At 40.6% G+C, this 17,234-nt stretch overlaps 1 protein-coding gene across 6 annotated transcripts in view; it reads left to right on the top strand.

The window, feature by feature from the left end:
• The window catches only part of slc36a4 (solute carrier family 36 member 4), a 243,042-nt gene that overhangs the window by 32,893 nt on the left and 192,915 nt on the right, over positions 1 to 17,234 (top strand). For 4 of the 6 annotated variants that reach the window (XR_011961540.1, XM_072577809.1, XM_072577806.1 and 1 more), the window contains exon 1: positions 16,584 to 17,007. The exons of 1 other annotated variant lie outside the window; for it this stretch is intronic. Coding sequence is in view for 3 of the 5 variants with exons in the window: in XM_072577809.1 (XP_072433910.1) it covers positions 16,986 to 17,007 (22 nt within the window). In the remaining 2 variants the exon portion in view is untranslated. Of the gene's footprint in view, positions 1 to 9,350; positions 9,614 to 16,583; positions 17,008 to 17,234 lie in introns of those variants that run through there. One more of the 6 variants, XM_072577807.1, reaches the window with a different exon arrangement.

Here is a 17,234-nt window from a genome sequence, read left to right as displayed (position 1 = left end):
GTCTGTGTGCGCATCTGTGTGTACGTGTGTCCGCCAAACCTCAAACAGATCGTTGTTCGTAGCAAGCTGCCCGGCTCTCAGGACAACTCCATACAACCCTGTCACGGTAGATGCTGCAAGACGTGTCAGAGTGTAGACATAGATACCACCATTACGCATGGGGACACCTCCCACCTTGGACATGGCAGGTACTCATGTGACTCAGCCAATGTTGTCTATCTTATACGTTGCAGGCAAGGATGCCCGGAGATATGGTACATTAGGGAAACCGAGCAAAGGCTACGACAATGGTTGAATGGGCACCGCACAACAATCAACGGACAGGAGGGTTCCCTCCTAGTTGGGGAACACTTCAGTGGTCCAGGACATTCAGCCTCGGACCTTCGGGTGACCATCCTCCAAGGTGGACTTCGGGACAGGCAGCAGAGGAAAGTGGCCGAGCAGAGGCTGATAGCTAATTTCGGTACCCATAGGGAGGGCTTCAACCGAGACGTTGGGTTCATGTCACATTACAGGTGATCACCATTGCACTATACACACACACAGATACTCCTACACACACACCACACACACACAGGCACTCCTATACACACAGGCACTCCTATACACACAGACGCGCACACAGACACCCACACACACCCTTACAGACACACACACTCTCACACATGCACCCCCTCACAGACTTAAGACACGCACACATACACTTTCTCACACTCACAACCCCCAAAACAGACAGACAGACACACAGACAGACAGACCCACATGCACACATATATTTTGTGGGGTGAATTTGTACTTGCAGGGTTATATTGTACTTTGCTCAAAAACTGCATGCATTCATGTAAAACTCCGTTATCTCACTTTTTAGATTAGAATCAATCTAAGCATCATGGCATAGACATAAAACACAGGGGGCCAACACCTTCAACATATTCTGGATTAGTGGTGGTATTCCTGATGAAAGGCTTTTGCCCGGAACGTCGATTTTACTGCTCCTCGGATGCTGCCTGAACTGCTGTGCTCTTCCAGCACCACTAATCCAGAATCTGGTTTCCAGCATCTACTGTCATTGTTGTTACCTTCAACATATTGTCCAGCTATCACCATTGTTAACAGCTAACCCGAGAATGCAACTTCTTAAAAAAAAGGTTTTGTGATTTACATATGAAAGAAGTGAAACTATCACTGTATTCTAACAGATGAAAGGCTTAACAGACAATCAATTTTTCAATGTATAATTTCAGTTACATCACATTGTAAATTTTTGCTATAAATTCTGTGTTAGGATTGTGCCCTCCCCATCACCTGATGAAGGAGCGTTGCTCCGAAAGCTAGTGTGCTTCTAATTAAACCTGTTGGACTATAACCTGGTGTTGTTTGATTTTTAACTTTGTACACCCCAGTCCAACACCGGCATCTCCAAATCATATTTAAGACAAGATAGTTAGATGCCTTATTATAATTTAAAAACTAATATCCAGGTTTAGTATAGATAATGGAGGGACCTTCCCAGTAAGAAGCATGCCTATCCTTGTGACGTCCTGGAGTATGTGGAAGTGCATGATTACATAATTTGGTCCTGGGTGCTGAGGGTGAAAATCATCAAATCAAATGAGGTGGGTTTCTTGATAGGAAACATGGTCAACACCCCAAAGTGGTTCTACCCATCCCATAATTGGAAAAATATTAGTGCCTTTAGGGATATCATAATGAAGGTGACTGTTGTTACCCTCTCCACATAGGGTTTGAATTCCAGGGGTAAGAGAGATACATTTCTCGTTAAGGCATATGCATGAGATGCGAGGTCCTTCAGAGAAGCAGTGACGACTAATACACTTTATCATAGAACAGGGTATAATTCTAGACACCCTTACGTAAGTGTACTTCCATCCCTTGCCATTGCAGCAATTTGGATAGGATATTGCAGAAAGTCCATAAACAAGTAGCAGGTGGGGATGGGTAATATCTAAAAGAGATATTACGTCCTATAAATACTTTAGTACTATTCCATACCCCCATGTTAGGATGTGGAAGGATAAAAGGGTCAGGGAGTCTCTTGCTGAAGTAAGGGCATAACAAACTACTTCATCCTCTCCAAATATTTTATTATGGGTTTCTGGAAACAAATTGTTTGTGAAGTATAACATCCCCCCCCCTTTGTCTTTTTTTACTACGTGATCTATCTGAAAGGGGACAAGGCTTACCAGGGATGCCAATAGTAGAAATGAAATCAGACTGGCACACAACACCTTTACAGCGTTAAGACCATTGAGACTTGTTCTGTAAATTAACTGTTGAAGCTTTTTGATGCAGTTGACCACTGCAATAGTCATTTTTGGTAACATTTAGTTTCTCGGCACACAAGGAATCCTCCTGTTATAGTTGATACACAGTTTCTGTTTGCTCAGGATCACACAGGTAAACTGTTCCTTGTGCACCAATGCTGGCAATGACAAGTCCATACAGCAGGTCAAGTTCGATGTTTATCATCTCCCCCTTTGCAAGGTTGGAGACCAAGGAGTGTCCATTGTAATAAAGTATAAACCATTTACTCCTTGTATATAAGTATATACAATATACATGTATTCAATTAAAATAGACAGCAGCAAAGAAGTAACACAAACTAATCTAGTAGGGGTCACCCATATTTGAGTATTGCGAGAGTACCTTATTTGAGGCCATAATTTGTGCTCTTCAGCAGGCTAGAAGCCCGAAGAGCAATTTTGAAATAAATAATTCTCAAATTAATCAAATTCAAATAGCCCACTGGAGTGAATATATTGCCCATATTGGCAAAAAGCTCGTTCATTTTAAACTCTGTACTAGAGATTCCCTTCCTACCCATTATTTTCTTACTTTATATGGAAGAGCCCAGGAATGGGTGAATTAAGCAAATCTATTTTCATAAATCCAGCTTTGCTAGAATGTAATACTATTTGAAGTTTTGTGACTAAAAACATCAATATTATCTAAAATTTAGATTAGTTCTGCAATATATTGTATTATTTAAAAAAAACATTAACCTTGTGCCCAATCAAATGGCCTGATCTACAGCTGTAGTTAACAGTATTTAGAATAAGTGTAGAAACAAAGATGGTGATTTTAAGCAGAAAAGTTGGTGATGAATATTGGCTGGGGGGCAATGCTGTCCCCAAATTATGGTAGCATGACACAAAGCTTTCGTACCACACTGAAATTTTTCTAATATTGAACTAACCCTAGAATTTAGACATTGGTACAGTCTTAAAGTTCTAAACCATCACTGTTCAGTATTAAATATCTAAGTGAAGATAATAACTCGGCCAGACACTCCTTCTTAGATCTAACAGCCCAATCCAAAAAATAAATCAAATCAACCAGAGTGTATTCTTATAAGCTCCATACACAAAGCAAAGACATTTCAGCTTAGCATCTATGTATGAAATCAAATCACTTGATAAGTCAGTCAGTAGTATATTGTAATATAAAGTGCCTGTAATTATTTCAGAAATGGAAATTTGTAAACTACTCCAAACACTAAACTCATATGATTACAGTCAGTAAGCCACAGAGAAATCAACTTCTATATTGTGAACTGGCACTGAACAGACAGTCTCATTCCCCTGTGATTTTTGCACCTTCCCCAGGTCTGGTATACCCGTCCTTATACTGTGTCTAACCGGGTTTTGCTAGGCACCCAATGGGATCAGAAGTTTGGGGTGTAAGGCTGCCTGCTTGGCAGCTGCATATACTTGCCCACTACTTTAGAAACAATATCAGTTTCATCAGCATGAGCCGAACATCTTGATAATCATCAGATTGATTGAACAAGATAGCATTACAACATCGCTGCCCCCTTAGGGGTTAAAAATCTTCAATGTTCCCACAAAGCTCCAAAATTTGTGGATCATATTAAAAGTACAATGAAGAGTCAGTGTATATTAGTAGATTTTCCTTTTGATAGGATGAAAGCATGTCGATTTCCAACGTCAGCTCCGAGGTAACGTTAAAGACACATTGCTCCCCATTGGCCACATTTCAACAGTTAAAGCAAGGGCCAGGCATTGGGCCCTAGGGTTTTTGATGTCTTGTTGTCAGTGTCAAAGGTGAAATGCTGGGCCTGTCTGTCCCCATTTTCAGGATCCCCTCGGGAAAAGGTTGAGCAGCAGTGGTCATCAGGTGGGTACGAGGTAGGTTCCGCCCCCAGTGGGTATCGTGGTTCCAACCAACCCTATCAGGGCTGGCATACTGCATTTGGGATCACAAGGGCGCTGGATATAATTTGTTTTACTTGCATCATGGTTCAGTCTAGTTCTGGCTGTCCCAATAGAAAACCACCACTCACCTCACTTGCGACTGGAAATTCCTGGACTGGTTTGTACTGTTGGTCTGGACCCTGATAGTGACTCCAGGTGGAAAACATTGCAAAACCATAGGGTTAATTAAAGGTAATTGAGCTTCTTCATTATTGATCAATTGTTTGTCACTTCCATCAGACAGATAGGCGCATCTTTCAGTCTTGTAATACAAGCCATTCACATTCCGGCTACTCCCAGAATTTTACTGCATTTACATTCGTATCACCCTCGGACATATTGAGCAAATTTGGCTGGTTTGGTCTTGCAGTTAGGGGCATGCTTCATTTACAAACGCTAGTTCCTGGGGTGGGCCCTGATTTAGGATAGCACAGGCCACTCATCCCCATGATATCAGTTATGAAGACTGGATGCTTCATTTTCAAAAGAAGGAAAGGTTTGCAACAAGTGGGTGGTTTAAATTAATGCTAGGGATAGGAGATGATTAGATTAGACTTCCTATAGTGTGGAAACAGGCCCTTCAGACCAACAAGTCCACACCAACCCTCCGAAGAGTTGCCCACCCAGACCTATTTCCCTCTGACTAATGCACCTAACACCATGGACAATTTAGTATGGCCAATTCACCTGGCCTGTACATCTTTGGACTGTGGGAGGAAACCAACACAGACATAGGGAGAATGTGCAAACTCCACACAGACAGTCGCCCAAGTCTGGAATTGAACCCAGGATCCTGGCACTATGAGGCAGCAATGCGAACCACTGAGCCACCAGGCATACAGGAACAAAATCTCAATCCTTAAAAACGGTCAGTATGCCAGGCATAGGCTTGGGATTCCGAGTAGAATCTAAGTTCTTTATTTTATAGTATTGTTGCTTTAACCTTGTTAATATATTCCTCAACCCTAATGGCCTTACATTGTTTTCTCATGTCCCTTCTCTGAAGGAATTAAAAACAAGCAATCCTGCCAATTAATTTTGATTTGGGCTAATACAATTGATTATTATAAATATTAATAATATAAATAGTAATAAATATAATTATTAATAATAAATATCTATAATAATAAATAAAATAATCATTATCTGTAATTCAGGGTGGGAACCCAACAAGTGACTAAAACATTTTTAAAACTGTACTCTGCTGCTTTGTCCTTCTTATTACATCATTCTCTTCTTTTCTGTAGTTGATCTCCTAGCCTCTATTTTCATTTTAACCTTACTTAACTAATTTATCAATTTATGTTTGTCTAGCTTTAAAGCCTGGTCCTAACTATACATTTTGGAATCTTGAGTATCATAATCTGAAAGCTAGTTTTAGGATTTGAATTTTCAGCTAATCAAAAATTGCAAGAGGAGAATAACTAAATAGTCTCGTTCACTTGACCTGGTCACTGTACCACTTGGCTGTGACATTATGGAGCCTGCTAACTCCATGACAATGCGGCAGTGATGCTACAAAAGAAACAGTGATCGATATACCACCCAATTCCTTGATATGTTTGGTTGTCCCTATTGTCCAAAGGGTGGAATGCTGGGTGACAGCAGTGTCTGCTTGAGTCAGGCAGTAGTTCTTCCTCATTTGTTAGGGACACCTAATCATATGGATAGAATTCAGTTTGAATTCAGAGTGGAGTGGTACCAAGCATACTTTATGCATTACTGAATGGGGATCCAGCTGAAGAAGAGTCCGGAAAATAAGTTTCATTTATTTTTGCGGACATTGGAGGATCAACAGAGCTTAGTTCTCTTTGTCTTGTTTTGAGAACAGATCGCTTCTGTGGCAATATATCAATGGTCATTAGTTTTACAATATATATCTGAGTAACATGCAACATTTTATTTTCTTACAGTTGTCAATATAAATTGGAAATTCATTTATTCAGTATTTAATATTTAAAATGTAAAATTTCCCAACTTTGAAATCCACTATAACTACCCAGTTTTAGTCCCTTAATTTAAATCCAAGATTATGTTTCTTAAGTAGTTCTGACCTGTCATTGCTTAATTACAATGGTATAGGTTGTGAAATAACTGGAGGTGCCTTAAAAGGTTTTGTCTATTCAAGTTAAAAAAAATTCTAATGCACGAACAATGGCCCAATCCAATGACATAGATATTAACCATAAGATATTAATTTTTGAGATGATTTATCACAACCTAATGTTGAACTGAAATTTCAATTGTCATTGAGGGAAGAGAATCCCTCAATAAGACTACAACTGTCCTTACCAATAATCACCAATAAAACACAGCAGTCTTAAAATTAAGTGGAAACAAACGAGTCTGAAAAAAAAAGGTTATAATGTTGTCTTCCTCTGTATTAAACTGATTTGAAATCGAATAAGGTTGGCTTTCATGTAAGGAAAGAAGAGATTCGCTAGAAACTGACAGTAGGGCAGTCATGACCTATAAAAAGAACAGGAGTTAATATTTTATTTCATAATCACTGAAGGATCCTTAGCCTTAAAATAAATCATGTTAAATTTCCAAAATGCAAATCAGATTCAAAACAGTCCTGGATCTTGAGCTCCAGGGAACTAAGGACAAACACTTGATCACCAAAAAAAAACAAATGTACATTCAAACCAAATTAAAAAGAGTTAAACTTTCTACGAGCTATAGGCCTTTCTCTCTCTTTCTCTCTCTATATCACACACACACCATACACACAAATGCCATACATACACCCACGCACCATATCTCAGTCTTTAGTACAGTAAGGCAGTCATGACCTGTAAAAAGAACAGGATTTAATATTTTATTTCATAATCATTGAAGGATCCTTAACCTTAAAAGAAATCATGTTAAATTTCCAAAATGAAAATCAGATTCAAAACAGTCCTGGATATCGAGCTCCAGGGAACCAACTTTTTATGAGCTGTAGGGCTTTCTCTCTCCTTCTCTCTCTCTCTCCTTAAAAGAAATCATGTTAAACTTCCAAAATGCAAATCAGATTCAAAACAGTCCTGGATCTCGAGCTTTTTCACATAGTTTCACCAACGTTGAGGATGGATCATCTGTTCTATGTAATTACCCATTTTTAAATTATTTCATATTTATAACAACTAATTTTATTATTCACTAATCAGACTTCATCAAACCCTAATTAATTTCACAAACTTTTTAAAAAAAATTATATTTTATTCTAAAATATCACAATATTTTCTTTTATTAATCAACTTAATTTTTTTTATTATAGAACAATACAGCACAGAACAGGCCTTTCTGCCCTCGATGTTGTGCCGACCTGTGAACTATTCTCAGCTCGTCCTAAAATTCCAAAATCATCCATGTGCTTATCTAAGGATTGTTTAAACCTCCCTAATGTGCCTGAGTTGACTACATTAGCAGTTAGAGCATTCCACGCCCTTACCACTCTCTGTGTAAAGAACCTGCCTCTGACATCTGTCTTAAATCTATCACCCCTCAATTTGTAGTTATGCCCTCTTGTACAAACTGACATCATCATCCTAGGAAAATGTCTTTCACTGTCTACCCCATCTAATCCTCTGATCATCTTGTATGTCTCTACCAATCCCCTCTTAGCCTTCTTCTTTCCAATGAGAACAGACCCAAGTGTCTCAGCTTTTCCTCATAAGACCTTCCCTCCAGACCAGGCGACATCCTGGTAAATCTCCTCTGCACCTTTTTCAATGCTTCCACATCCTTCCTGAAATATGGGGACCAGAACTGTACACAATATTCCAAGTGTGGCTGCATTAGCATTTTGTATATTTGCAGCATGATATTGCGGCTCCGGAACGCAATCCTTCTACAAATGAAACCTAACACACAGTATGCCTTCTTAACAGCACTATCCACCTGGGTGGCAACTTTCGGGGATCTATGTACATGGACACCAAGGTCCCTCTGCACATCCCCACTACCAAGAATCTTTCCATTGACCCAGTACCCTGTGTTCCTGTTATTCTTCCCAAAGTGCATCACCTCACATTTAGCTGCACTGAACTCCATTTTCCACCTCTCAACCCAATTCTGCAGTTTCTCCAAGTCCCCTTGCAGCCTGTAACATTATTCCACACTGTCCACTACTCCACCGACTTTAGTGTCATCTCAAAATTTACTAATCCATCCACCTATGCCTGTGTCTAAGTCATTTATAAAAATGACAAACAGCAGTGGTCCCAAAGCAGATTCTTGTGGCACACCACTAGTAACCAGACTCCAGGCTGAATATTTTCCATCAACCACCACTCGCTGCCTTCTTTCAGAAAGCCAGTTTCTAATCCAAACTGCTAAATCACCCTCAATTCCATGCCTCTGCATTTTCTCCAACAGCCTAACATGTGGAACCTTATCAAAGGCTTTACTAAAGTCCATGTATACCACATCAACTGCCCTTCCCTCATCTATATGCTTGGTCACCTTCTCAAAAAACTTAATGAGGTTTGTGAGAGATGACCAGCCCTTGACGAAACCACATTGACTATCTGAAATCAAATTATTATTAAGTTATTATTACTAGCTATTAGCTTATAATTAAATTCCAAGCCTCCTTTCTACCTATTATAAGCAGATAAATCTTAGTCAATATACTTTAAATTAGCATCAACCACCTGTATTAAATATTGGGGTCAGCAGCCTCTGTAATAGTCACAAATATCAGGGGCCTCCTACCTCCCTAATAATCTCATATATCAGGGCCTCCTGCCCCCATAACAGCCACAAATATTGGAGGCCTCCTGCCTCCCTAATAATCACAAATATCAGGGAACTGTTTTAATACAGGCAGTTAACTGTTAAGGAGGCAGGAGGCCCCGATATTTATTATTATTAGGAAGGCAGGAGGCACTCGATATTTATTGAATTAGATTAGATTACTTACAATGTGGAAACAGGCCCTCCGGCCCAACAAGTCCACACTGCCCCGCCGAAGCGTAACCCACCCATACCCCTACATCTACATCTACCCCTTATCTAACACTACGGGCAATTTAGCATGGCCAATTCACCTGACCTGCACATCTTTGGACTGTGGGAGGAAACCGGAGCACCCGGAGGAAACCCACGCAGACACGGGGAGAACGTGCAAACTCCACACAGTCAGTCGCCTGAGGCGGGAAATGAACCCGGGTCTCCGGCGCTGCGAGCCAGCAGTGCTAACCACTGTGCCACCGTTTCTCTTTGTTTCTCTTTGGACCACTTGAGAATGTTAAAACTTTTGAGTCCATCAGCCTCTGATAACCGCCGAGGATACAAATATCCAAGTTTTTTTAAATCTGGAAATTGTTGAAGCTCGGGAGATCAAAGTTTTTTACTAAAACTCGGAAATTAATGAAGCTCGAGAGATCGAGGTAGTTGTTTAATTTCTCTGTTTTTTCTTGTTCTACATTATCAATTCTTTATATCTAATTCCAAGATTTAACAAATATGCTTGTAAAACTATGTTTTATTTCCTGAAAATGCATTTGCTGGGATATATTGGCTTATGCGAATGCCTTTATTTTGTTTGTTCTTTTGAGAAAGATGTTACTGTTTCCAAGTGTGCATTTATTAACTGATTTTATTTGACAGTTCCTATACTTTCTATTTGTAGCATCACAAATGATTTGGTAAAGTAGGGTAAGAATTTGAGATGACAATGGTTTCAAATAACTTCACACGTTTATTTTTAGTCTAAGTCTACTTTTGTTCTGTCCTCACAGAAGAAAACACAAATAACTTAGCAGAAATGCTAGGAAAGCAAAGGCTTTTTTGGGAAGGAAGAATTGAAGGAAATTAATATTGGTTTAAAAGAAAGTGTTAGAAAAATTAATGGAATTGAAAACTGATAAATCCCTAGGCGTTAGAATCTACATCCCAAAGTACTAAAGGAGGTGACCACGGAAATAATAGTTGCATTGATTGTCATCTTGCAGCACTCTATAGATTCTGGAATAATCCCAGCAAATTGTAGGATGGCTATTGTAACCTCATTATTTAAAAAAAAGGACGGAAATAGGAAACTGGAATTACAAGCTGTCAAACCTAATGTCAGTAGTAGAGAAAATGCTGGAGCCTATTATAAAGGACACGATAGCAGAATATCTTGGAAATAGCAATAGGATTACACAAAGTTAACAGGGGATTCATGAAAGGGAAATTATGTTTGACAAACTAGTTGATCTTTTTTGGGAAAATTACTAGTAGATTTGATGAGGGAGTACAAGGCGACATGGAGCAGTTGAATTTTCAGAAATCTTTTGATAAAATCCTAAATTAGAGGTTAATATGCACAATCAAGACACATAGGATTAGTGGTAATATATTGGCTTGGATTGAGGATTGGTTAGAAGACAAGAAGCCATGTAGGAATAATGGGTCTCTTTTAGAATGGAAGGTGATGACTGGTGGGGTGCCACAGGGATCAATGTTTGGGCCCCAGTTATGCATAGTATATGCCAACGATTTCAACGAGAGAATTAAATGTAACATTTTTAAGTTTTCTAGTGACACAAAAGCATGTGGGATTGTGAATGATATGGAGGATGCAAAGTGGCTTCAACTCAATTTAGACAAGTTCATTGAGTGTGTAAATGAAGAGATAGTATAACGTGGATAATTGTGAAATTGTCTACTTCAGTTGCAAAACTGGAGTGGTAGAGGATAATTTAAATGGTGATAGACTGCGAAAAGTTCATATACTAAAGGACTTGGGTGTCCTTGTACTCTGGTCATCGAAAACTAGCATACAGTTGCAGCAAGCAGTTAGGAAGGCAAATGGCATTACAGAAGGCCGTGGAAGAAACTTACTAAATATATTTAAGAAAGAAATAGATAAATTTCTTGTAGTTAAAGGTGTCAACGTTAATGGGAGATAACAGGATTATGGTTTTGAGATAGATCTGTCATGGCCATGTTGAATAGTTCAGGAGGCTCAATTGACCACATGTTCTTCTCCTCCTGTATTCTGAGTTCCTATCATTTCTTTGTGTTCAAACATTAGATAAAGACATCATGCATTTTGCACTCTCAAAACTTAACCATTTTCTCCCAGCTCTCACAATGTGTCAGTGTTTGTGTCTATGCTCCACATAGTTAATATGTGGTGTTGTTGAGGCAAGATGTCACTGTGAATCAACCTGTTCAGACATATCACAATTCCAGAGTAAGAATGAGACTTGAACCCAGACCTTCTAAACAAAGGCATATACACTACCACTGCACCACGAGACCTGGAGCACACATTTACACAAAAATTGAATCCATTAAGTACCAAGACAAAGAACATTCTGATGTCTGAACTTTAACAATGTTTATGTTTAACAAGGAAGTCAATGCTTATTGGGCAGGTGTAACTGTGGAATGAAGCCACACCATTTTGAGCAGACATTATCTTATTGAGAGCAGACTCAAGGAGCCAATTGGTCTGTTCCTGTTACTCCTCCTTTATAAGTATTTTTAATTAACCTCTTTAGTTTATTTCAACTTCATTTTGATTTAGACCCTTCTCCCTTCAACGTCTCCCTCAGCTTTGATGGTTTGCATTGCCCTTAATGATCTTTGGACATAAGTTAATCAATTAGAAAATGAATGATTTACTGGTGGGGGTGAATAGATTGAAAAAAATGAGTGATATAGTGACAGAAAAAAATCAGTTGTGTGTTAGAGTACTTCTAGATATAAGAAAAAAAAATCAACCTGTTTCAGCCATTGCTGGGCATTGCATATAATTTGAACAATTGGAAAAAATTATAATTTAGTGGTGGGGAATAATTACAGACTGGGAGCAATTGCTCCACAGAAAGGGCACAGTAGACATGCGGACACTGTTTAAGGAACAGTTGTTGCAAGTGATGCATGAATTTGTTCCTGTGAGACAGGTAAGAAGTGGTAAGATTAAGGAGCTTTGGATGACAAGAATAGAGGAGCTTCTCGTCAAAAGGAAGAAGGCAGCTAATGTAAGGTGGAGGAAGCAAGGATCTAGCACAGATTTAGAGGATTACAGGCTTGTTAGAAAGGAGCTCAGAAATGGACTGACAAGAGCCAGGAGGGAATATAAGAAAGGCTTGGTAGGAAGGATTATGAAGAACCCAAAGGCATTTTACTCATTCGTGAAGAATAAAAGAATGATCAGGGAGAAGGTAGGGATGATCAGGGATAGCGTAGGGAACTTGTGCGTGAAGTCTCTGCAGATAGGGGAAGCCCTAAATAAGTGTTTTGCCTCCATTTTCACTAAGGAAAGGGACCTGTTGTGAATGAGAACTTTATGGAGCTGGGATATTGGCTTGAACAGATCAAGCTTGATGAAGTTGATGTTCTGGTAATTTTGGCGAACATTAAGATTGATACGTCCCCAGGGCCAGACCAGATTTATCCTAGGTTACTTCAGGAAGCGAGAAAGGAGGTTGCTAAGCCGTTGATGAAGATCTTTGCTTCCTCACTCTCCACAGGAGTCATACCGGAGGATTGGAAGGAGGTGAATTTTGTTCCACTTTTCAAGAAAGGTAATGGGGAAATCCCTGGCAATTACAGATCAGTCAGTCTTATGTCTGTGATTAGCAAAGTTTTGGAAAGAATACTGAGGGATAGGATTTACAACTATTTGGAAAAGCATAGCGTGATTAAAGGCAGTCAGCATAGCTTTGTGAGGGGCAGGTTATGCCTAACTAATCTTATTGAGTTCTTCAAGGAGGTGACAAGACAGGTCAACAAAGGTTGAGCAGTAGATGTGGTGTATGTGGGCTTCAGCAAGGCATTTGATCAGGTTCTTCATTGTAGGTTCATTCATAAAGTCAGGAGGTTTGGAATACAGGCAGATTTGGCTGTGTGGATTCAGAATTCGTTGGCTGAAGAAAGTAGAGAGTGGTTGTAGATGGAAAGTATTCTGCCTGGAGGTCAGTGTTGAGTGGTGTTGTGCAGGGCTCTGCACATTGTAGTTTTTATAAATGACTTGGATGAGGAGAGTGAGGGGTGGGTTAGTACATTTGCAGACGGCACAAAGATTGGAGGTGCCATTGATAATATTGAGGGCTATTGCAGGCTGCAGTGTGACATGGACAGGATACAGAGCTCGGCTGAGAAATGGCAGATGGAGTTCAACCTGGATAAATGCGAAGTGATGCATTTTGGAAGGTCGAACTTGAATGCTGGTTATAGGATTAAAGACAGAATTCTTGGCCGTATGGAAGAACTGAGGGATCCCTCAAAGTTGCCACCCAAGTGGACAGGGTTTTTAAGAAAGCATGTGGTGTTTTGGCTTTCATTAACAGAGGGATCGAGTTTAAGAGCTATGAGGTTTTGCTACAGCTCTACAAGTCCCTGGTGAGACCACACTTGGAATATTGTGTCGACTTCTGGTCACCCTACTATAGGAAAGATACAGAGGCTTTGGAGAGTGTGCAACGAAGGTTTACCAGGATGCTGCCTGGACTGGAGGGCTTGTCTTATGACTTTTCCCTCTAGAGAGAAGGGGAAAGAGAGGAGACCTGATCGAGGTATACAAGGTGAGGCATGGATACAGTCAATAGCCAGAGACTTTTGCCCAGGGCAGGATTGACTGGGACGAGGGGTCATAGCTTTAAGATATTAGGAGGAAGGTATAAAGGAGACATCAGAGATAGGTTTTTTTACACAGAGTTGTGAATGCATGGAACGTGTTGCCAGTGATGGTGGTGGAAGCAGAGTCATTAGGGACATTTAAGCGCTTGCTGGACATGCGCATGAGCAGCAGTGAATTGAGGGATGCGTAGGTAAGATTATTTTTTGTTAAATTAGGAGTAATCCTTGGCACAACATCCTAGGATGAAGGGCCTGTTCTGTGTTGTATTTTTCTGTGTTCTACAGAATCCCTACAGTATGGAACCAGGCCCTTCAGCCTATCAAGTACACACTGACCCTCCAAAGAGCATCCCACCCTGAACCACACCCGCACTCACTCCCTGTAACCCTGCATTTCCCATGGCTAATTCATCTAGCTTGGACATCCCTTGACACTATGGGCAATTTAGCATGATCAATCCACCTAACCCTCACAACTTTGGACTGTGGGAGGAAACTGGAGCACCTGGAGGAAATCTGTGCAGACAGTGGGAGAATGTGCAAACTCCACACAGTCACCCAAGGGTGACATCAAAGCTGGGTCCTTGGCACTATGAAGCACCAGTGCTTATCACTGAGACAAAGTGCCACCTCAAATGGATGAAAAGAACCACAGATGATTTGGTGATGAGAAAAAAAGTTCAGTTGTATGTAATAGCACACCTGAATATGTATATAAAAACACAGAAAGCATTTCTGGATAAAGTGAATTACGAAGAAATGATCTGTTTACAGTGCTCTGGTGTTGTCCCCACCTCTGAGCCAGCTAGAGATGGATTCAAGTCTCACCTTCTACAGAGGTAGGTAATAACATCTCTGAACAGGTTGACTAGAAAAAATAAAAATCTTGTTCAGGAGGCCCAGCTTCAAGTCCCACATGCTCCAGAGGTGTGTAATAATGTTTCTGAACAGGTTGATTCAGAAAATAACAAAATAACCTGTTCAGACATGATAGGGCACATCTCTGTAGCAGTTGTAACTTGAACCATAATGTTCTGACCCAGAGATTGGAACACTGATTCTGTGCCAAATGGTCATTTGCATGTTACTCAGATTGAAAAATCATTCCAATTGAATCATCTTAAATTTATACAATAATAGTAATAATAATAATATATATATGTATACGCACATTGTATATTACTGGTTGAGTAATATACCTGATTTGCAAGTGGTGGGTTTCTTTGCAATTTGCACCAAAAAGAGCTGAGTTAGCATGGCTTCAACAAGTGGGGTCCATGCCTAAAAGTCTATTAGATTTCTTTAAGGAGGCAATGAGCAAGATAGATCTTAGAATCACGACAGTATGGAACCAGGCCATTTGGCCCAACAAATCCACACTGAACCTCCAAAGTGTAACCCATCCAGACCCACCCTGCCCTATTATTCTACATTTATCCTGACTAATGCACCTAACTTACACATCTCTGAACAGTACAGGCAATTTAGCATGGCCAATCCATGCAACCTGGCACATCTTTGGATTGTGGGAGTAAAACCAGAGCACCTGGAGAAAACCCACACAGACACAGGGAGAATGTGCAAATACCACACAGACAGTGGCTAGAATCGAACCTGGGTCCCTGACGCTAACAATTGAGCCACTGTGCACAGCCAGTAGACATAATCTGGTTGGATTTCCAGAAGGTCATGGATACTGTGTCGCACAGAATGTTGTCAAATAACATGAGAGTGCATTGTTTTAGGGACAAGGTACTGACATGGATAGAGGGTTGGCTAACTGTCAGAAAGCAGCGAATGGATTTAAAGGGATCTATTTCAGGATGGCAGCTGGTGACTAGAAGAGTTCCAGTGTTGGGACCACAGCTAATCATGTTATTCATTACTGATCTGAACAAAGGATTTGAGGGCATTGTTGCTAAGTTTGTAGGTGACACAAAAATAGACAGAGGGGTAAATAGTGTTGAGTGAGCAGGGAGGCTGCAGAAGAATTTGTAAGGTTAGGACAGTGGGCAAAGAAGTGACAGATGGAATATAATTTAGGCAAAGGTGAGGTTATGCACTTTGACATGAAGACTGTTTTCTAAATGGGAAAACTTGTCCATGCTACTCATCTGCGATGAGGAAGGGATCTCATTGAAACTTAGAGAACAGTGGAAGGCCTGGATAGAGTGGATGATGTTTCCACTAGTAGGGAATACAAGGACCTGAGGGTACAGCCTCAGAGTGAAGGAAGGACCCGATAGGACGGAGATGATGAGGAATTTCTTCAGCTAGAGATGATGAATCTGTGGAGCTGGTTGCTGCAGAATACTATGATGACCAAATCATTGGATGTGTTTAAGGAAAAGATAGATAGGTTCTTGATTAGCAAGGGGATCAAATGCTACTGGAAGAAGGCAAGAGAATGGGATTGAGGAACACATCAGGCATGGTCAAATTGCAGAGAAGACTTGGTGGTCTGGATGACCGAATTCTACTTCTATACTTTATGGGCATTTGAAGCCATAAAACTGCTGTAAAAAACGTTCCAAAGGTCTCGTGAGATAAAACTAAATTCGTTGGAATAACAGATAAAAATGTCTAGACAAGTCTAAAACCAAGGGACGAAAATCTGCGTGGAAAATGCAATGGGCTCACTCAATAAGAAAACAGAACGTTACATTTAAATACCTTTAGGGCATTCAGTGAAGAGTCGAGAGACTGCACATTCACTTTCACAGGAATGTACATTCAGCGGCAGGTTGGAGCTGCGCACGCGTAGTCCGGCGGCTGTGTGGGGAGGAGAGTGTGTACATGCGCCGTCTCTGGGCTTTGACATCTGTGTGCTCTGGGGTAGGGAAAGGGTCTTCCTTCTCACAGAGTGATTGTATTTCTATCTGATCAATGCCTGATTCGCGCTGCACTTCAAACCGGTCGTTGATAGTGTGAGCAGAACTGTGAAGCCGAGGCCGGCGAAGATCGACGCGTGCATCGTGGACTTTTATTCTTTGAATTTGCCTCCTCCAAGGAGTTAATGTTTGCCGCGAAGTGGGAGGATAACATCAGGCTCACGTTCATCTCGAGCGGCGGCCTGTCAAGATTTATATTTGAGAACGCCAGTTTTATTTTGCTGCTTAGGATTGTTTTGAAGCAAAGAAATCGGTTTTAGGAGGAGGCGGCGTGTGACGTGGCGCAGCAACTGACATGGAGCCCGGGGAGGAAATAGGTAATTGGGCGATCGGTGTTACTGGGGCAGGAGCTGAGGCCAGGGGGCTAGGGGATTACTAGCTGCTGTAGCTTTCCTCTATGGATTACAGCACTGCAGAACTCATGGTTAATACATCAAAAACAAACCGATCGGCTCATTCATTGCAAGCAAAATCACACTATTGCTGTGCTTATGAGGAGGAAAAGGAACTTCCATGAAAGCAAAACAAAAACAAATGTTGTTTA

This window comes from Chiloscyllium punctatum, chromosome 9, assembly GCF_047496795.1.
Source record: "Chiloscyllium punctatum isolate Juve2018m chromosome 9, sChiPun1.3, whole genome shotgun sequence".
Lineage (NCBI taxonomy): Eukaryota > Metazoa > Chordata > Chondrichthyes > Orectolobiformes > Hemiscylliidae > Chiloscyllium > Chiloscyllium punctatum.
Note: the sequence above shows the minus strand (reverse complement) of the source record. Positions and strands in the feature narration are given on the sequence as shown.